This window comes from Alligator mississippiensis, chromosome 5 (genome assembly GCF_030867095.1).
Source record: "Alligator mississippiensis isolate rAllMis1 chromosome 5, rAllMis1, whole genome shotgun sequence".
In the NCBI taxonomy this organism is placed as follows: Eukaryota; Metazoa; Chordata; order Crocodylia; family Alligatoridae; genus Alligator; species Alligator mississippiensis.
Window position 1 is genome coordinate 114,865,934 of NC_081828.1, and position 22,251 is coordinate 114,888,184.

A 22,251-nucleotide genomic window follows, 5' to 3' on the forward strand; every position below is an offset into this window, starting at 1 on the left:
CCATAAGACTACAGCAATGAGTGGAAATAATATTTATCTTTCTTCCCCCCCTGTCTTAGGATGATGTTCCTACTTTAACCTCTTTTTAAAGCTGGTTAGGTTGTTCTTTTTTGGTGTATTTTAGCAAATAAATCAATCTTGTGCTCCTTTCCCTGCACTTGGCTGTTAATCAGGGCTAATGGGCTTATCTCTGTTTGGTGTATTGTTTTATGACTCCATGAGACCAGCTAGTGCTTCTGATACCAATGCTAAACTGATTTGGAACAAGAGAAGCTCCTCTTTTTCTGTCATTCAGTTTAAGGTGGCTGTGAGCAGAAGGGTTAGATACGTCGTCGAAAAAGGTAACATCTAAATCCACCTTAGAATTACCTGAGTAGAAAAAGAGCATTGTGTAGTAGAGATACAAAAGCTAGCACATGGAAGGAAAGAGAAGATGGTCTATTAACCCATACACCCTTCACTAGAGAACCAGCAGAAATCCCTGGCCTGGGACACACTAGGTGAAGAGCTGATGTGATAATGTAATTGATTATCTTGCATAACATTTTGTTGTAGTAGTCTTAGTATCTTGGTAAATAAGAAAAAGGCACCAGCTAGAACTCAAGTTTGGAATATAAAGGAGGAAGGGGTCAAAGATATTTTCAAAAGCCACCCACACAAGAGTGTAAAGACTCTTCCTCTTCATAAAATTAAAAGTGGCCAGTACTCCTCTTGATGTGTGCTAACTCCCAGAATCTTTGATGGGAGTTTTGATGTACAGATATCAAAGGGAGACTATGGCCCTGAAACACATGAACTTATTTTAGCTTTCAAACAAGAATTTTATATATCAGTGATAGATGGTTTAATGATCGGTTCAGCAGTGAGCATAAAGAATACTGGAATGAATCAGTGACAGATGAGAATTCTGGCTCCCCTCCCCAACTACTGTATAGCCAAGCAGGGCAACTGGTGCCTCCCCTCCCCAACTACTGGCTAGCAGAAAGCAGGTTGTCCAATTCCTCATCATTACATTGGCCACCTTTTCCTTTAGGAAAATATATTTGTGTGTGTTGTCTATTGCTCCCATCCATTCATAGACAATGCCTCATTGCCTGATCTATCAAATTAATCATTGTTAAATATGATTTCAGTCAAGGTAAAGGAACCTGGTTAGAATGTGATTCATTTTTATAGCATTAATAGGACATCGCGTCTCAAATTCATTCTATAGCTTTACATATATAAAACAAAACAAAAACTTCAGCTGTGCTCAAGGTATCACAATAATCACCCTTCATTATATAGGCAAAATTACTTTGAACCATGAATAGCAAGGTACAATATATAATCTGTAGAAAAAAAAATAAGTTTCCAAGTTCCAGAAGTTTAAAGCATTACACAATTCCACTAGAAAAAAAGGAGATGGGGTGATCAAGACATCTAGAATTAACTCCTCATACTTAAACAATGCAAACAGTTGGCTTGTAAAACATATTGCCTGTAATATTAAGTATTGTCTGATGTAGGAAGGCAGACAAGTAGGATCCTCTTTTGATCCTACTGAATTACAGGAAGAACTACATTCAATAGCATCCTTAACAGCTGTACTCCAGCTCTACTGAAGTGTGTTAAAAGTAAGTAAGAATACATCACAGCAGTCCTAGAGCTAATAGTTTCCACTGTATTGCCATTATAGAAATTTTCAAGGATTTTAAATTTCATCAGGCCAAGCCTGGGCATAGCAAACAATAATGATGATTAATTTTACACAACTTTTAACAAAATACCTCTTTAAATAAGATGACAACTAAAGCAACAAGATACACCTTTTCCATTTTTGCTTTTAAAAACATGTCTAGGTAAAGCGCTGAACATATGCACATTTAAAGAAAGGGAAGATACAAATAACTGTGCCTTTCAGGTCTTATTGGACCCCTGCAAGTTCAAAATATTTTTGCTTGATTTACCTTCAGGCCTTGCCCTGAGAATAAGTCTAGAAGAACAAATGAGACTTGCACTGTAATTTCAGGGTTGGAGTATTCAGGCTTTAGCACACTGAGGCGGGAGTCTCCTGGCATCAGTGATCTTCCAAAGAAAGCGCCCTGCTTTTTTGTGCATCTCATGATTAAACCAAACACCATCTATTAGTAGGCAACAGATAATTCGGCCCCAATTGGGGACAGTGTTTTGATTCATATCGCTGTCCTCGATTCAATTCAGCTGAATCCGAATCTGAAGATTCAATGCTGATTTGGAGAATCAGCAATTTGGCCATAGACACAGCTTAAAATGTTTTTTCTACATACCTCGCAATACTGGGGCAGATGGAGTGTCCCACAGGAGTGCAGGGGGGCCCCCCCACATGCTTGGCAGCGAACATGGAAGTGGACCGGAAGTACTTCTGGTCCATGTCCGGGTCTGCCGGGGATCACGTTAGAGGGACCCCTCTGAGGCTCAGCAATCATCCATGGGGGGACCCCGGGTGCCTCCTCAGAGCCAGGAGGCACCAGTCACCAAGCCAGGGGGGTACAGGGGAGGCGGGGCAAGCATGCTCTCTGGCAGACTCGGAAGTGGATTGGAAGTGCTTCTGGTCCACTTCCAGGTCTGCTGCCAAGCGCACTGGGGAGCCCCCTGCGCTTCTGTGGGATGCTTCATCTGCCCCACCATCACAGCATTCATGAGCTGCCTGGTACCTAGAGATATGTAGAAAAAACATTTAAAGCTGTGTCTATGTCCAAATCACTGAATCTCTCCAAATTGGTTTGGAGGGTTCTGATTCAATTTGGAGAGATTGAAGGGTCCTTTGATTTGATTTGGATTTGGAGATTTGGCCACCGAATCGAGCTGAACCTCTGCTGAATCGAATCAGGGACTGAAGCTTTGCACAGCCCTAATGTCCAGCCAGTTAATGTAAGTGTACTGATGATTCTTACCAGAAGTTAAGGCATCTTATACCAACACCAAAGTCTTTTTACACGTTTGGTAAAGCAGTGGTTCCCAACCTTTTTTATCCTGCCAACAGGCAAACTCAAAAGAATTTTGGCAGATCAGGTATAGAAATGATCTAATTTACATATTTAAATATATGAATTTGAATATATAAAAATTACATTTTGGTCCACCTCCCCACCCTCTGGCCCGTGCATTTCCCCACCTGTATCCCCCCACGGGTGGGGCTGGGGGATTCTGCCTGGCCTGGTGTGGGCTCTGGTACCTGCACCTCACTGGGTGTAGCCAAGGTGGTGGGAGCGGGCCAGGGTGCATGGAGCCAGCTGCCTCCTTCCCAGGGCTGCCCTGCCACCCAGCTTTAACCCAACACGTGACTGCCGACAACATGACGTGCCATGGCCCGGCAGTCAACCCTTTGTAGTCCGGTGGTTGGGAACCTCTGTGGTGAAAGACTATGCAGTCTATACAACTGGTGCACTATGGCAGTGTATAGTTCACTATGGCAATCTACTATATCACTGCTTAAACAGGCCACAGAACAGTTTGGAGCCAGTATACATATGTGACATAACCAAAAGGATCCATCTAACCAATCAGAAAAATATTTTTAGGTAATCAGCATAAAGAAATATGGTCTAGAAGACTGGACTACATTTTCTAGACTAGAGAACATTTTCCCTCTTCCTCCTCACCACCCAGAATTTGCCCCAATGGAAAGGAAATATGTATACCCATGAATAGCTCTTAGAGTTACTTTAGGATTCTCTACAAACAAAGCTCATTTATATATTACCTGAATGAAGGAAGTAACCATTTTCCATGTCTATTTTCTAAAATTTATCTCATTGTTACTCATCCTGGATGTAAGGTTTGTCAATAATTTCATTTTATGACACAGGAAAAGCTACTTTGACTCTACGCTACTTTGCAGGAAACTTCTAGAGGTGATTGGGAGGAACTGTCATTTCCCTCTCTCTTACACAAGCCTTATGATTATTTTGATGAAGATTCATCTTGATAAGCTAATGGACTCTCACATACGCAGGTACGAACATGGATAAGTGTGTTGGTATATGTGGATAGGTAAACTGATCTTGAAGACATGACCTGAAAAAAAGGCCCAAGGAAGGGTTGTTATTTAGGCTGTGCCTTGCTGAGGGGCTGTCCAAAATTGACAGAAAATTGCTTTCAAGGAATTAAAAACTATTCACTTTTTTCTCTGTGTAACCAAGCTAAAAATACATAATTTAATTTAACTTACAAGAAGTATAAATGTAGGCATGTTTAGCAGTTGTTTTTCTAAGTCTGTTTTAATTAACTTTTTTTTTTTTTTAAATAGGATTTCTATTTATATGGGGAATTTCCAGGAGACTTCCTCAAAAAAGAGGATCAGAAACACTGAAGGAAGAAAGACTTTATGGAACCTACACTCCTTTCTCAATCAATGAACTGGGGTGGAGGAGTCTGCTCTCAGCGTTGCATCGCCATGAGGTTGTGGGAGGTAAACAAAAGTGCGACCCTGAAAGACCAGGACAAGTATTGAGAGTAATGGCCAGTCACACTTAACAAGTTGGTTCAATATAGCTAACAATGGGGTTTTCAACTTCGACCTTTCTTCTGAAGGGTTTACTGTGCCTGAATGTGGATGGGGAAAGATTCTTGTTTGTAGGAGTGTTGAAAGCACATACTTACCAAAAAAAAATAGCATGAGCTTCAATTCAACACAGGACAGAAGGTGTCTGGGATATGTGTTGAGTCCTCACAATGCTTAGCCACACTAGCTTCACCTTCTCCAACAGCAATGCCAACTGCTAGAGCAGCTAGACCAGCTTCAGGCAGTCTGGCAGAGCAGGGATTATGGATGGCTTAAAAGTTCTGTCAAGGCAGGCTTCTCCCTCTGCTGTTGAAACCTTGGTAAAACCGAAATCTCTAAGATTAGAGTCAAGCTTATGATTTTTAATGGGAATTTGCATGGTAAGATTTGTAATAAAATTAGCCATGTTGACATTTTATAATTATAATAGAAATAGCAGTAAAGAAAACCATGCAACTTACAAACCTTTTGAATAATTAAAAGTATTCCAAGATCCTCAGAGTGAGGCACAATAGATGGGGAAATATCAACATACATCGCTGGCCACTGACTGCTGTTACCAAAAACCTGTTCAGCTACATGATGGGGGTCTGGAACCAAAGGAAATAGGACTCTTGTGTGTTGTGCTATTACCACATGCATAGTGTATACATACATGAAAAATAAGATGCAGTTCTCAATTGAGCCAATCCCTAGGGCAGGGGTGTCCAAACTTCTCAAAGATGAACTACAGTAGCATTCAATACAGATCATCTCCTTGATTCATATTTTTTCTCCCTATTCCTACGAATTAATGTGTTTCCTTAGGTACTGAAATGTATTTAACACGCCGATCCATAAATAAAAAAGAAATTACACAACAGGAAGCAGTGAAAGAGCAATGTTTCTAACTTCACATCTCATGCTGTAGTTTCAGAATCATGTCTTTTTGTGCATATGGGCTTTAATTTAGGTGGCTCAGAAGTGCAATTGTGTGGTGCAGGTTGTATAGCTTGAATTTTTCTGCTACCCTGTTGTTCATTTCATTCTGACAATGTGCTCTTGGGAATTCTTGTCATAGGCTTTCGAAGTACTTCAGACACCTGATAAATCAACATTACAGAATACCTTTAAAACTTGGGTGAATCATCTGAAAGAAACTTCCCTTAAAAATATACACTTGTGAGGGTTCCTTGTATGAGACTTGCGTTGTTATATCAGATGTGTTTTCTCAACCCGATGTGTTATCCTCAAACACTCTCAAATTTGCACACAAGCTGCAGATGTACACAATTTGATAGCAAAATATAATCTGCAGTGTGCCACACTGCATTTTTCTCGCAAAATAGAAGCAATAAAATTTTTGCTAGAATGGGAAACAAGGAATAAGATTAACTTTGTAGGTGTAACTAGGCTCAGATTGTACAAAAAGGCAAGCATTTCTCTGCTTCATAATTATCATGTTTTCCTCACAGAATCTTTACAACAATGGCTTTCAAACAACAACTTTTCATATGCAGCTATTATCACTCCCTAAATATTTCTAGAGTCTCAGGTACATTGTTTCAAACAACAGTCTAAAGACTGAATATTATTATAAGGAAGTTACTGTTGAAGGACCAAGAGCCTATCAAGGCCCCGATTCAGCAGAATAATTAAACATATATATTACTGTACGCTTAAAGCCTCTGCTTCAGCATTCTGTTGACCTGGTGTTGTAAGTCCTTTTTCTCCTGCAGCACTAAGACAGTGTAATAATGTTGCAGGTCTTTGGCACAGTTGCATTTAAATACAGGAAACACCAGATAAACTCGTTTTTTCTTCTTGTAGAGGTTCTGAAATTAAACACTTTATTGGTTCGCACAAACAATTAAAAACAACAAAAATTTCCCCATAACATGTCATAAAAACTAAAATGACTTTTAAAAGAGCATATGAAATAAAAACCAACACCCTCACATGGTACCACTAACAAAAGAAACACACATTTTTTTTTCTTTTCCTTTTTTGCTAAAAGAGATTATGATTATGTATTTGATGTCAACAGGTGCACTTCATTCATCATCTGCATGAAACTAGGTTAGGTCTCTATAGGCCACAGTCAGAGTTATTAAGTAAGTAAATATGCCACCGCTTCCGTGCCTTCCTTTTATTTCCTGGCTTCTTCAGTCTCATCTGGCTCTCTCTCTTGATGCTCTCTTTCCCACCTCATTTCTTTCAACTCTTGTCTGTATTTCCGTTCAATGAACCGTTTCTGATGGGCCATCTGGGGAAAGTTATCTGACATGGGGAGAAATATTTTACATTAATAAGAGGAGGAGAGAGAACAAAGGATGCTTCAATTCTTATTTTTTTTCACTTTTATGAGATGGGGGGGTGGAGAGTTGCATTATTTTCATTGTGCCTCATTCATATGTCCTGCATCATAAGGCCTTAGTTTCAAGATGATTTCAACATTTGTTTCCTCTGCTACAGAGCACTGTTAATTCTGATGCACTCAGAAATAGTATAAAATGCTGACATAGGAAAATGGACAAGCAATACTTGAATTTCATATTTTGTTTCTTAGGTAACAGGTGGCCAATACTGGAAAAATAAAGTGAGAATATATTCAACACACTCTCAGCAGAGTTTTTTTGTTTGTTTTTTAGTTTCTCATTCTTTCTAAGCTTTGTACAGATGTTCATATTACCATGATCGTTTTTATTTAGAGCAAACAAACACAGGCTAGATGGCCAGAATAATCCCAGTGTTCACAATAGGAAAATGACAGCATAGCGCTGAGTTAATGTAACTGCATTTAAAACCACTCTCAAGATGCAGCAAGTTAAGCCACAGTTCTATGGGTATAATGATATTTAGATGAATACTGTGACCTGGATAATTGGTATTTGGCCAAAGATCAATTCAGCCAAGACCAACCTGCTGAGGGTGGACAGCGAGTAAACAGCTGGAGGAGACAGCAGAGATGATATCAACCCTTCTGATTAAAGGCATTTGTCTGTCAATAGTCATCTAGGTTCTCAATTTCAAGCTGGAGCTTTTATAAAATCATTTTACAAAACTGACTAGAATAGTCTTCAATTACCATGAGAGTATAGCTGGGAGGATGTGACCTTACTGTTCTCCATCCATGCCTTTGTGACCTAGACTATAGCAGTGTGTTCTATCAGGGCCTATGCCCTGCATATGTTCATAAATGATACAAGAAAATAGAATCCAGTGGCATATAGCCAGCAGCGAATCTCACTGGGCTCATATGGTTGTAGTGTTCTGGGATTTGCATTGCATTCTATGTCTAGGATGAATTTGAAGATATTAATTTTGACATATAAAGCCCTAAACCAGCCTTGGACATATCTGCACCTGACAGAATGTTTCTCTTTCTGGATAATGCTACCACAACATGATGTCCAGAGAGGCACTCAAGGAGAGCTTCATTATAAAGGGTGACAGCATGTGTGTAAATATGTGGGAATTTGGAGAGCGTGTTCTCCAAGAGCACCTCTGCAGCACGTTCCTGGTCTGAAGCAATCTGAATTTGCTAAACTACCTAACACAATGCAAGAAGCATCTAGTTGTTGGGACTCCTGGTGGAGTGGGATGAAAACGTACTCTATTGCTCACTTTGATTTATTGACAAGAATATCAACAGGTTTTATTATGTTATGCTACTGGGCATCCTATATAAACAGAGAGCATTTAATTATCAGGGCAACTACAGCTTGTGTATAGCTTTCTGTATTTAAAAGATTGAAACTATTTAAATAGGTAACAAACCCACACCATTTAAAAAGAAAAACAATAAACTGTTAAACATCTTTAATAGGGTTATGGAGGTTTTTAATTTAATTTGCTGTGTGTACCATAAAATAAAAACATAATTTTCAGTATGTAACCTGTGATTTATATTTAATTCTCAATTAATTTGATGGTACGTAGCCTCTACACATTTATGTACCATTCATGATGTATAGGATAGCAAAAACCCTCAATCATTTAAAGTTATTTTTAAACAACACTCAAGGCATGAAAGAAGTCACAGACATTACCCTTATATAGTCCCAAAAATATTTGTCTTAAAAGAACTTTAAAATATTTAGTTGGCAAGGTTTGAATTCTATGGACTCTTATTACTGCTGTAATAGTTTTGAGGAATGGCATTCTGAAAGATTATGTTAAGAAGCAAAGATTTTGTGTATGTATGATCTGTATATTGTTGATCATTTGGAAAGGATAGCTGGATTCTAGAACTGCTATGAAACTATTTTAGGGCAGACTCTTAGCTGGTTTAGACTGATACATCTCCACTGAAGACAATTTACAGCAACAGAGAATCTACTCCTGTGTTCTGGCCCTTGCCTCTTCAGTCAGTATTTAAATCGCTATATTCACATGCAATGCACATCCAAATTAATGTTTAACATGAATATTTGAAAGCATATATTTGTGTGTGCATATACTTAGTCATTTAATCACTTGTGAGTTTCTGACCATGGAATGCTACTGCGGCTGTCATGCACGTTAGCATAGGCTACTTCTAGATCTCTGCACAAGCAACAAATTCACCAACTAATTGGGGCAGGGTCTTGCTGAAGCCCTTGTTTTCATGCAGTTCTGAAGCCCAGGGAATGAATGCTGTTGCTGTTTGCTCTTTCCCTCCCTCTTTTCCCTTCTTAATTCAGCAGCAGGGGAAAAGAGGGGAAGAACAGCAATGGCAGTGATCACGCCCTGGGTTCCAGAGCTATGCTGCCCTAAAGCAGGGACTCCTGCCAGACTTAGCATCAAGAGCTTACACGTGACACAGCCAAGGGGGGAGAGGGGGAAACTGTTCTGCCACATCCACTCTGGATCTGCCCCTGCATAGATTCTCTCTCTATATATTGATTGAAACAAACAAAACAAACATGCATGCTACACCAGGAATGCACCTGCCATAGCAGATAACTTTCCTAGCAAACAAATCAAATCTACCTTGCACTCTGAAGTGAGGAACTCCCAAGTTATTATGTGCAATGCAACAGGGTAAGCCTGATATCTTGGAGAGGTACTGAAATAGCTACCTTAAAAAAAAAAGGCTTTGGGCGTTCTATAAACTACTTTACCTTTCACAAAGTTCTATGGGAAATATTAATGAGCCAATCTGTAGCTTAGGACTTAATGGCATTTTGCATATATTCTCAGTTCTGTTCCCACAAAACCTGCACCGCACTCCATTAAAACCCAACCAAGTAAAGTACAGTATTTTCCTTGAGTCCCCAAGAAAACCCCTTACATTTTTCAAGTGCATCCATTGCAGCTCCCATTTCTGCTTGTTGAATACTGTCAATGCCAAACAAAAACATGTTAAAAGTTAATTTATTCTTTATGGTATAGAGGAAGAAGTTTCCCAGAAGCTGGAATTCAGATTACCCTGATGCAATCAGGTCTTCCAATCATCACTGTCAGGTTTCTAAGCATAAATGTGACAATAATGTAAGCATAAACAAATCATTTCACAAGCATAACATCACAATTCCAATAGCTCAATGTTAATCTTAGATTAATAATATTATTAGACTATTAGTGTTCATAATTCTTTAGTAAATCAGATATTGTACCCAAGAGAAAAAACTGAAGAAACACTAAGGGATCTGAATGCCAGAAAATCAATGATACTTCTATAAAACAATAATTGTGTACCATTCTCTAAGACCATTATGAAATATATTTTCCTGTGCCAAAAAATAATAGAAATGGATGGATTGCTCATAGTCCAGGTACAGACATTACACTTTTACCAGTGTAAGTGATTGGAAACCTGTCTATACCCATAACAGAAGTTCAGTGTACAGACTGATTTAAAAGTGGCAGAACCTGGTATAAGATTTGCCCCTTTCAAAGGTGAACGCGTATTCTGTTTGCTACCTATCTAAACTATGCCATTCACAGAAAACCTTGCAACTTCAGTCTTTTTAAATGTCTGTACCTAGCCATAGCGATCTGTAAAGAGACGTCTTTGCCTCTTAAATTGGGACTGTCCAACTTCTAAGCAGCTTGGGGCTAAAAAGATAAGCAGAGTGAACTGTTTACAGCTATTAAGACATAGTCCCATTAAAGATAAAGCAGAGAAGAGATTGCAGAGCTGCTATTCATACTACTTCTGTGGTTAACAAGAGTCCTCTTGAGTGCCCACAATAAAATTCACTTATTAAAATCATTTAATAAAATGTTACTATACCTTGGGCCTTTACCACATCCTATTCGTTCTCCTTTGAAATAAACAGCCACCGTGTATGTCCTGGCATGAGAAGGTCCCACTGTCTGCAGAGTCCTGAAATAAGAAAGACACAGTGTGCTCAAATGTTTGCTCATGGTATTAAAAAATAATCTGTTTGTGGAATGTATAAGGCTTTTATTCTATTCAGTCCACTTAGCAAGATTAGCAAGACACAACATAAGAGGGTTGACTGCTAACTTGTATATATAACTTTAACTGGAAGATAACGTAAGTTTGCGTGCAATAAAATCAAAATATTTTCATACACTTTATCTTTGTTAAAAAAATATTTTTTTGGTTTTCCGCAGGCCCAATTTGAAAAACAAGCCATGATCTGTAGGCAAAAATTCAACTATGCTTATACAGTTGCTTCACTTCTGTGCATCCAATTTGAGTTGCATGCACAAGTATAGTTGAGGACCAACACAAATGAACCTGTGTAATGAAATTCTGACCCATGAAATCTGAAGAGATAAGAAGCTTTGAAGGGGATTTGATATTAGATATGCTGCTCCTCAATGTGGCAAGTATCACAGTACAAACAACTTGTCCTACTAGCAAAGAAAAGTTACAGTGTCTGTCACTTACGGGACAACCTTTCCTTTGAGTGAGAGTCCATGATATGCATCAGCAACCACCTCAAGGGGAAAGAGATAATTCCCTAAACACACAATGAATCTGCTTCTTCTATCTTTTCCTTCCACTCCAAATCTCTCCTCACTGTCAAGATGAGTTCTGTCCACTACCCTGTTTTTTTCTGGCAAGAATTGCAATTGCACATCAATTTTTAAATCATCTAACCAAAAAAGTCTGCATTGAGGAACACTGTAACACCAGACATAAACAAACAAAACCCACCGCACAAAACGACTGACTGCAGTGAAACAGATAACCCCAAGGGAAGAAAATTTAACAAGATAATAGGAAGATAACTGTTTATGGTAACTCTGAACTGTACTACAAAAATCAATTTATCATCATAACAAAACAAAGCAAACATTTGGTCTTTGATACTCAGTGGATTTTAACAAGAAACAGGAATCATTTCTTTTGAATCTTTCTCCGTCTCTCAAGATAAGGGAGTAAGCTCTTAGATAAAGGTATTGGAAAAGCAGATGTGCAGAGCATCAGTTACTGTATAACAGCAATCACATTTCTAAAGTGCACTGATTTTTCCCTATAACCCCCAGCTGCATTTCATCTGAAACTTTACTTCAGTAAACATGAAAAATGTACTGGAGTTTTCATTCTATACACATTTTTGACATTATAAATAACATCGATAATAAAACCCTTGCTTTTATAGCATCTATCTATCTTTTCTCTAGGTACTAATATTACACCTGTCATTGTAGTATTTGAGTGGATGTGAAAGTGCAATACAAACTATGAAATCTAAAATCTTCCCTCTGAAGTGTATATTATTCCTTTTTTACATCTGGGGAAACTGAGGCACAATGTTTAAAAAGCTTAAATGATATGCTGAAACTCTGCAGCAGTCCTGACAATAGAACTCAGATCTCTTGGCTCACAGCCAAGGCTTGATCTAAACCAGTGGAAGCCAACCTTTTTTGCTGGTATGCCACAAAATAAGCTCCATCCCCTCCCTGAGTGGCATTCTTACCTCTAACCCCTGCCTGATTCCTTGCTTTGTTCTATTTCCTGCCTGATCCCTTGTTCTGCTCTCTGGTTCCCTGCTTTCTGACGGATCTACTGCATGGCAAACAAAGCAGCTGAGTGTGCCATAAGTAAACATGAGGACCATGGATTGGGCAACCCTGATCTAAACAATGCTCCTTATCCCATTCATTGAACTTCTATATTCCAAATACTCTTTTCCATATTATTACATGTTATTCTAAACCAGGGCTGTCCAACTGACAGTCCACATGTGTTGAACGTGTAGCCTGTGGACCTGTGCATCCACCTTTTCTGCTGCTGGCAGCCAACACGGCAGGGAAAGATCCTGGGGAGGCCACCACCTTAGAGTGTACTGGTGAGTCTGAGGGCCATGGCCCTGGCCGTATCCAAGTTGGACTGCCCTGTTCTAAGGGAAGATTCAGTTAAAATGCAGTGTAAATGCAGAGCTTTATGTAATGTAAAAGGCAGAATATTTGTTAATTCAGCCCTGCAATGGTTAAAACACATGGAGCAGAAAACATTGGTTCATCAGTTCTACTTCCAAACACAATGAACCTGGATGATTTTTTATGTCTTTATTTTGGAAGCAGGCTAAATTATTTCTTTAAACAATAGGCAGAACAATGTGCATACTAGACGTATTGAAATGGATTCTTAAAACAAAGCCAGCGTTTGGAAAAGATGCTCAGAACCTGATCACAACTTGCACTAAGTAAAACAAAGCAATGGTTTGTATAAGTAATATGTAGGTCCTTACTTGTATAAAGGAATATCTGGCTCTTTTCCTTCTGTTCTGAGAGTGAGGCAGCATTGCTGAAGCTGGGATTTTGGGTCATTCCAATCCTGATTTAAAATGAACTCCTGTAATAATTCAACAAAATAGCTTGAGAGTTTGTAGTAATCACCCAAATCTCAGATTTTTTAAAAAGGCAGAAATAACACATGAAAGCAAAAAAAAATGACTGATTTTACCTTTAACCGTGGAAAAAAGCACACGTTCATGAAAGTATGAACATATTCCAAATCCTTATCAATGTAAAGTGCAGCAATAAAGGCTGAAAAATAAAAAATTTAGACATTACTACTCATGCAAGAGAAGCGTAATGATCTGCATTTTGTAGCACCATCAGAGTATTTTTGAGTGCCCTTAAAGCATACCAAATTAGGCTTTACAACACTGCTATGATGAGCCCAGTATTATTTCAGCATACACAGGAGGAAACTGAGTCAACCAAGAGGTTAAATAACTATCCCAAGTTCACACAGAAAGTCATTTACAGAGCTGGGAACAAAACCCAAATCCTAATCCTCTGATTTAACCAGCAGACCATGACTTCTTAGAAATAAATCTCTATTGGATACTGTATAAATGCTTAGGTATAAATCACCATTGTTTGTGAACAATTTCCATTTACTAAAAGGATTTGGCAAGAGTCAAAGGCTCTAAACTTCTCACAAAATGTACAAAATTGTACTGGATATGGGATTAACTTGCTTTGAACAATATTTATTACCATTTTACTCGCCTTGGAAAGAGAACAGCAAACGCTTTCGTAAATGGACTGAAAGGTCATTTAATTTTGTGCAGCTTCCTCTGAGTGTCACTGCTTTTTTGTGGAAACAGTCTTTTGAAACTTCCTATTGGAAGACAGCTCAGTGAAGCACACCGATACCCCTGCACTCAAGGATTATTTTTGCTTTCTTTTACTAATAACAAGAGCATGTCAATCACAAAAGCCTCTGCTTAACTGGAACTCCATACCTTCTCATTCAGCTGCCAATAAGTCCTACTCCTATGGACATAATTTTGACCTAGGCGTTATTGAGGTTATTCGTTTCTGAGCGCAGAGTTTTATATTTGCAATTATCTGGAGGGCCCTATTAAAGCTACATAAACAAATAAGCATTGGATTACACCTGCAATCATCGTCTTGCATCTTCTTCCTGTTCACAGAGAATGTACAAATGAAAGCTAGCATTTGAAAATCTGTCCCATGAAGTCACAGGTCTTAAAACAGCATAATTCAAAGAAAACCTGAAATAAGACATGAATTTTTAATAATAAACTTGTTTTAAAAAATGATCTGCTGAAGAAAGACTTGGGGAAAATGGCTAACGTATTTGCTAAATAAGAGCTGGTAGCTCCATATTAGCTCAGTATACTCATAATGTTACTAAGCTACAAAGACACTTGCCCCATTTTTCAAAGGCTTGTCCTTTTAAGTATTCTTTTACAAATCTGGTTAACATTCTGTATCAGCACTCACATTCCAAGAGATCGGCCAAAGTCTTAGTCCGAAGAGCCACAGGCCTCTTGGTCTTGTCATTAGTGATGGCAAATTCCTGCATACCCAGCTCTTCTGCTACTTTAGCCTGTGTCCTGTTGTTCACCAAGGAGCTTCGCAACAGCTATAAACACAAACCACAAATTTACAGTAAATGGTATTAAATTGGAAGAGTAAAGCAGATTGGTTAAAAGCAGCTCTTCAGTCTTGCTTTTTCTGTACCTAATTTATTTTAGGTTCTGTCTATTCTCCTTCCTTTTGGACTTAATGTATTTCTCTTCTTAGTACACCTTAATTCACTGATTCCCAAAGGGTGTGCAATTGGTGGAAGTGTGATGCAATGAGCAGGCAAATGCTGTCTCCCCGGTCTGGCCCCGTGCCTGGCTCAGCTACTCCAACAGCACCTACGGCTGCTTCTCTGGGGACTGTTCCTGCTGTAGCTCTCTTCCCCTGCCTCCAAACAATCCCTGTGCCAGCCTCCCCCAATGCTCCTAGTAGCATACTCTGTTGTGAGCTGGTGGACAGGCAGCTGTACAAAAGGAGCTATGCTTTGCAGCTCGGCTTGTGCCCTCCACTTTTCCCATGTGCCTGGGGCAGGTAGGAGGGACCACGGGGGTGGTTGCTGGTATGTGAGACCCTGCAGAAGCAGTTGCAGCAGTGAGGGCTAGCTTTGTTCTCCTGAGGTACAGAGCATGGGTGGCAGGGGTAAGACAGTGCAAACAGCAGGGCACAGCAGGGTGAGGTCTGGCCCCTACCACCCTTAAATGGCACTAGCTAGATCAGTGACTCTCAACCTTCTTGGCCTCAAGGCCCTCTCCATATCTTTTCTGAATTTAGATCTCAGTGACTTTCAACTGGGGTGCCAGAAAATTAGAAAAAAATTATGGAAGGGTACCTTGAAGCTAAAAAGGTTACAACCACTGGCACAGAGACTAATTCTTTGCTTAAAGAAAGGTGTATTTGGTGTCATTTTGATAACTTTCCAGATGTAAGCGTAAAGTGTGCTGCCAATTTTAATTTGGAGAAAAGGTGTACCCTAGGCATTGAAGGTTTGGGAAATACTGCCTTAAATTTGGAAGTGTTTTTACGCACGTTCCATTGCTGCAGATGTCTTTTCATTGCATTCACCTCACCTCCAAGGTCTGTTTGTGTCCTTTCTTCCTACACTTTTATTCCTTTTTCCTGTGATAGGCCATTCTAGCTATATGCAAGGAAAGGAACATGTTGAAAACCAAATAATAAGTAATGCCTGCATGGATACAGTAACACTTAACAATAGGCAAGCCATATGTTCCAATTGAGTTGGTGGGAACAGCAGCAAGTAAATGTCTAGGGTTCATTCTATCCCTATCATTCCATTTGTTTGGCGAGTTCTCAGAAATTATCAGGTATACACAACAAAATTATCTGGTAGGAAGAAGAGAAAATTATAACTGTTTCAGCATAAGTATAAATAAGCAAGCTCAGTGTCTTGAAGTCTATATAGGCTATACACTGAGTACAACCGAAGTCTATGAATTCTTGCTCCCACTGTTAAAACAAAAATGCAGTATATGTTAAAAGTAACAGTCTAGTGCTACATACCTAGCAAAGCTACTAACTATTCCAGGGATGAGCATGTCAGGGTAGAGATAAAAATTTCTGACTAGATCCAGCTGTGTAAGTCAGCATAAAGTCAATCGCCTGCCTTAGTGTTATAATATAAGACCATTTCAGGAGACAATCAGGTTATAATAACTGATGACCGAGCTGGGAGTTAGACATAAGACAGTCTACTTAGACACAGAGCTACACAGAAAACAATTACCTTGTGGAGTTCCTGATTACTGTATTACAAAGTTTTAAAATGGATATTTACAATTAAAACAGAAGTAGAAGCCCTTTTCTTGGAGAAAAAGAGCCCCTTTGCTTAATAATAATATTAATAAAAAAATAGTCCTGCAAAGCTGCACACATGGAGTGCTCCCTATCTGAGTTCCATGTCACATTTGCTCGGCTTATTAGATACAAGTTTTATGCTACCTGGCTCTAGGGTGTCAACTGAGCTTATGAAAATCAGATTTATTTTCAGTGCTTGATAGTTCATCTCTGACAATAGATAAATAAAGAACAGTACGTTCATAATTTGTTTGGCAATGATGTATGAAGCAGACATTCACAACTTGATCTCCATAAACTAGGCTGATGGCAGGAACAAGAGTATCATTCCCTGCCATTCCAACTTCCTTTTATGCCCTTCCACATACTCATCTGTTTCACAAGATCCACCCTTTCAAAAAAACCCAACAAAACAAGCCACCACAAATCTAACTTAAACATGTAATCCTTGAAACAGGAACGATGAACAACTATGACATGTAAAGTAAAGTGTTCCTATGGGACATGGATAGGTTTGTTTTTTTCTTTTTTTGTTCTGTGTTTGCACAACACTTAGAAAGACAGATTTCTAGATATGACTAGGGCTCCTTGGGTCTGTGGACTGAGGTAAAACAAATATTTAACAGTAATAATATACATATATGTTATAATACGAATGTATATATAATATATATTATGTACACACAATGCTATTAATAATGCATATATATATTATTACTATTAAATATCTGCCTATATATACATACACACATCTAGCTAACTAGCTAGCTACATCTTTCTTTATCTATCTTTCTATATACACATACATATACTTGTAATTTGAAGATAGAAAAACCTGCTTTTCATCTAGTCCTGTTATTCTCAATCTTTTTCATATCAGGACTCACTTCCTATGTAGCTGAGATCTGGCGAGGACCATTTTAGCAATTTGAGAAGGATAGAGCATTTGTAATTCTCTGACAGGCTTAGAAGACAAAATCTGATCCATCATGGAAGTTACAGCTCAGCAAGTGTGCTCAACTGTATTTCATTCCAAGTACAGAGTTAACTTTGTCTTATACTCAGTAACTATAATGTTGGGCAATGTCAGATAAGAAGCCTTCCTCAATTTCTAACTTAAACTGTTCCTTCTGAATCTTCAGGTACATGTTTTATCCCTTTCTTTTTTGGTAACATATATTTTGTCACTTTCAGCTACTTGAAAGGCATTATAAAACATCTTCTGTTTCTCTTTCTCAATATAAAGATGATTAACTTTCAAGTCCTTCTTCATACACATTCACTCTGCACAGGGAATCAGTCTTCTTCTTATCTTGTTACTATCACGTGGACATCCTTGACCAAGTAGCTGAGCACAAAATTCTAGGTAAGGCATTAAGGTGATACTATATAAAAGCGTCGATATACCCTTGTTTGCTCTCTCCAAAGTACTCATTACCTAAGTCACTCAAATTTCATTTAAGTCTTCAAATTTAACTATATTCAAGGATAGTACTGCTTTTACTTTGCATGTGTAACACCTTGTGCACTTCTATTTATTTTATTGCTTAAGAAAATTCCATAGTCTAACTCCCTTCCCCACACGTAGCCAATGCATTCACTTGCAAATACTCAAGCAGTTTAACAATCGGCAAAACTATCTACTAAAACACCTGCATTTGGAATACTGGAAGTGTCAAAACCTTGGATCATGAGTGCCTAAAGAGAAGGGGGCTGGTAAACATTGTGAGCAAACAATAATTGGTTACAATAACTTTTGAAATTAAATCCAAAAACGATACATAGCAGCTCTTGGCTGAGAAAAATGGACAGGCCAGAGTAAAATAGACTGCAAAATGTCAACTGAATAAAAAATGCCAGCACATTCAATAGGCTCATAAATATGAATACAAATTCATGTAAGATGTCTATTGAAATAAATCTCTTTCAAACACTTGGGTGTTAAACAAGCACTCTGCTAGATTCCAAGTATACCAAGTTCATCACTGTGCTTATTAGAGCTATTGATCCATTTTACAGAGAGAACAAACAATATTTCATGGATTTTAGGTCACTTTTTCTCTATTCATTGTCTGATACAGAATAAACAAAACTTTATTAAAAGTAGTGGGGGCTGAGGTTTAGATTATTAATCAAATCCAGAATAATTTACTAGCTGTTCCTGTAACTTTTTAGTGTCTATCTCACATTTATTCTGCAGGAATACATGATTGATGGCAGTCTCACCGTTAAGTGCCCTTCATGATGATCAGGGAAATGTATGAATAAGTACTCTGTGGCTACCAATTGCATTATGGAGTCACCCAGGAATTCCATCCTCTGATTGTGGCCTCTAAAAAAAATGAAACATCAATGTAATAAGATCAATAAGCACTCAGGACAAAAAAAGAAATGTTCACGCGTGCATGTGCACACACACACACACACACACACACACACACACACACACACACAGATTTAAAGAGTAATTTTAAATGAGAGTCCAGCTCATCTTTAAACACATTTAAGGCAATTTCCTGGTCTTAACCAGATAAACTGAAAATTCAATTGCTAGGCTGACTTTCACAAGAAAGCAAATAAGTTAGGTACAGTCAAACAAAATTACTAGATGGCAGATGGAAGATTAATTGGAGAAAACAAGTCAGTGATATGGTTATAAGGAATAAGGCTTCAATGCTACAATTTCCTGCATGAAAAAGAATCAGTAAGCTAGTTGCCTTCAGTAAGATTTGGCAGAGGCATAACAAGCAGTTTTTGTACCTTGAATGTCAGCTGGGGCAGTGGTGGCCACTCTTGTGCCCCTCTAGATCAGTGCCTGAGGCTAGCGCCCCTGTCATCTATCCCTAGCTATGCTACTGAGATTTGGCAATGCAAGAAATGATCTGTTCATGTATAGCATTAAAAGGACAAGTCTCTAAATCCATTATTGACTCAGAATTGGAGATCATCACACATTATCCTACTTGACTTGTAGCAGCCTACGTCATGGACCCTTGTGTTCAGTGCTGTACAAATATGGAACATACAGATGGTACATGCCTCAAAAAGCATGAGTTTCTTTTCTTTTCTTTTCCTTTCATTCTACAGGCCAATTCAAACCTATTTAGCTACTGTGCAAGGAATGAGGAACTGATTTTTCTTTTGATCACAACAGTGTAGTCTCTCTTAACTCAAATGATGTTGTTATTCAGTGGTGTCCAAAGTGGCTAGCTAACCTGCAGCAAAAAGCAAACATGGGACTAGATAAGATGGCCTGAGAGGCCTCCTCCTGTCCTATGTTTCTATGTTTGTCTACTGCAACTCCAGTCAGGTTGCACTACTGCTTCTAATTAAATCATACAGGGCACATTTACACGAGAAACATTAACGGGCCCTATCCTAGTTTACCATGAAGTATGGGCACGCATCTACATGTGTGCACCCTTTCTGTGCAGCAAACTAGGCTAACTGCAACTAAATAAGTGCAGTTAGTTAATGCACAGTAAACATGTGTAGATGCAACCCGGCACTAAGCTTAGTGCTGGGTCTGCCCAGCCACTGAGGGGCTGGCCTGAGGCTCCTGCCTGGGAGCTGCTTCTGCCCACGGCTGGGCTGCCTCTGTGGCAGCCCCTAGCTGCAGGCTATAAAAGCCTACAGCAATTTTGTGCCCTGGGGCGCACACTGCACAGGAGCCTGGACAAGCCTGTTTTACAGATTCACAGAAGTTTAGGGCTAGAAGGGTTCTTGTGAGATCACTGAGTCCAGTGCTCCTGTGTTCTATGCACAGGAACACTGTAGGCCCTGTGTGCCTCCCTAGACAGGACACAGGCAGCCTCTGCCAGTCCTGTCCCCTAGCCAGAGCTGCTGCTTATCCACAAGTGAGTGTTGTAAAGGGATGCAGCCTGCTGTGCCCCCTGCCCAGCCCTGAGATCTCTCCAGGGCTGCTGGCTGTCCGTCTCTGACAGCAGGTCCAGCACCTGCTCCCTCCTGCTGCTCACCCCCAGCAGTGTCTCCTGTGTTTGCAGGTGCAGTGGCCCACTGCCTCTGCCACATGGCTCCCAATCCCTTGTCATGCCCTTGTGCTGAGTGCTGCTGGCCACTGTCCAGGGCCGGCCACACAGGGACAGCTGCACAGGGGCCCAGAGAGTCGGTGTGAGATGCATCACCAGCATGTCCTCCCCATCCAGGCCTGACCCTGCACACACCTGAGCCTTCCATCCAGGGCCCCAACTACAGCCAGGAACAGATTGGAGACCTCATCATGCAGTTCTGGGGTGATGCAGAAGTACAGAGGCAGTTTGCATGGGGTGGTACTCAAACACTCATATTTATGATGCAGTGCATGGGAGTGAGGGCATTTCTAGTCTGTGCGGCAGTGCCGCATAAAAATCGAGGCCTTGGAAGAACAGCGGGTGGCCATGACTGACCACAATCATTGGCCCAGTTATACCTGCAAGACCATGCCCTTTATGTGGCAGCTGACCAGGATTTTGGTGCCCTGTGATCCAGGTCGCAACCCTGCAGTGTTCGCCAGCAGGAGCGGCCTGCCTGAGCCCCCGGCCTCCCATGATCTCTCTGGTGACAAGTCACTGTAGGAGGGGACCTCAGGTGCTCAGCATCCCGCCTCACCCACCTCCTGGCTGCTGCATCTACTAGCAGCTCGGGGAGCCCAACCCAAGGATGCCTCGACAGCTCTGCAACCCCAGACTCAGCAATGAGGAGTGGCCAGCCAGGATACCACCGACCACCACCAGCACCACCTCCTCCCTGGGAGGGGGGGGCGCTCTTGGCTGAGTGCCAGCCCACTCTGCACCATGGGCTGATGATACTGGGTGCACCCAGCTGTTATCATCAATGGGGAGGCCCGTATTGAGCTGCCATCCTTGACAGCCACTGCCACATGGTAAATCCTGCACTGGGGGACGGGCCCTCCCAGCCCCAACCCCTGCCTTGGGCCAAGCCCTGTCCCCTGGACCCAGCCCCTGTCCCCCACCCCTGCCTGGCCTGCGCACATTCCCTTGGCCCTGGGTTCCACCCCACAGCATGAAGAGAGGCAGGACACAGTTCAAAACTTTTAGCAGCCCATGTCCCCACATCTGGGTGGGCATGGGCCTCTCACACCACAAGGAAGGCGTTGATGTCAGCAGCAGAGTTCTCCTTGGCAGCAGAGGGCAGGGACCCATAGCACTGCCACAGGTAACCCTCCAGGCAGAGGTACTGGGGCAGCCCAGGCTTGCCCCCTGTGATGTCATAGCTCAGGGTCCCAAACCAGGAGCTCAGGTGTTCCCATGGCACCAGGAAGATCAGCAGCAGAAGGACCTGGGCACCCCTCAGTCTGTACAAACAGCTTATCATGCACTGCTTAGGGCACACGCAACATGAGCATGCTTGGGGTGCAGTGGTGGCATGAGGAGGAGTTGACTCTCATCAGGGAGGGTAGGGACATGGTCAGACCCGATCCCAGGTGTCTGGGAGCCCCATGTGCCCCAAGCCTAGGCACTGTGGGCTGGGCAGCAGTGCAAAACAGACCAGCTGGCCTGCGAGGGAGGGAGGGGAGCAGGGTCTAGACCCATAGTAGCACATGTTTCCAGGAGCCCGGTCAGGCCCACCTTGGGTAGGGGTGAGGGAGGCAGAGTGCCTGTGACCGGCACCCAACTGCCTGCAAACCACGGGGGAGCACCTGGGGATCTGGGGCTCGGCCAGTA

General features: G+C 40.8%; 1 protein-coding gene across 1 annotated transcript in view; it reads right to left on the bottom strand.

Annotated features, from left to right (window-relative positions):
* Positions 1–5,943: 5,943 nt before the first annotated feature.
* Positions 5,944–22,251, bottom strand: part of DROSHA (drosha ribonuclease III) — a 115,700-nt gene continuing 99,392 nt past the window's right edge. The window contains exons 26-32 of the mRNA XM_006276323.4: positions 18,794–18,899; positions 14,672–14,813; positions 13,377–13,459; positions 13,162–13,265; positions 10,725–10,817; positions 9,780–9,826; positions 5,944–6,784 (exon numbers count right to left, since the gene is read on the bottom strand). Coding sequence (XP_006276385.2) covers positions 6,654–6,784; positions 9,780–9,826; positions 10,725–10,817; positions 13,162–13,265; positions 13,377–13,459; positions 14,672–14,813; positions 18,794–18,899 — 706 coding nt within the window. The 3' untranslated portion in view covers positions 5,944–6,653. The remainder of the gene's footprint in view (positions 6,785–9,779; positions 9,827–10,724; positions 10,818–13,161; positions 13,266–13,376; positions 13,460–14,671; positions 14,814–18,793; positions 18,900–22,251) is intronic.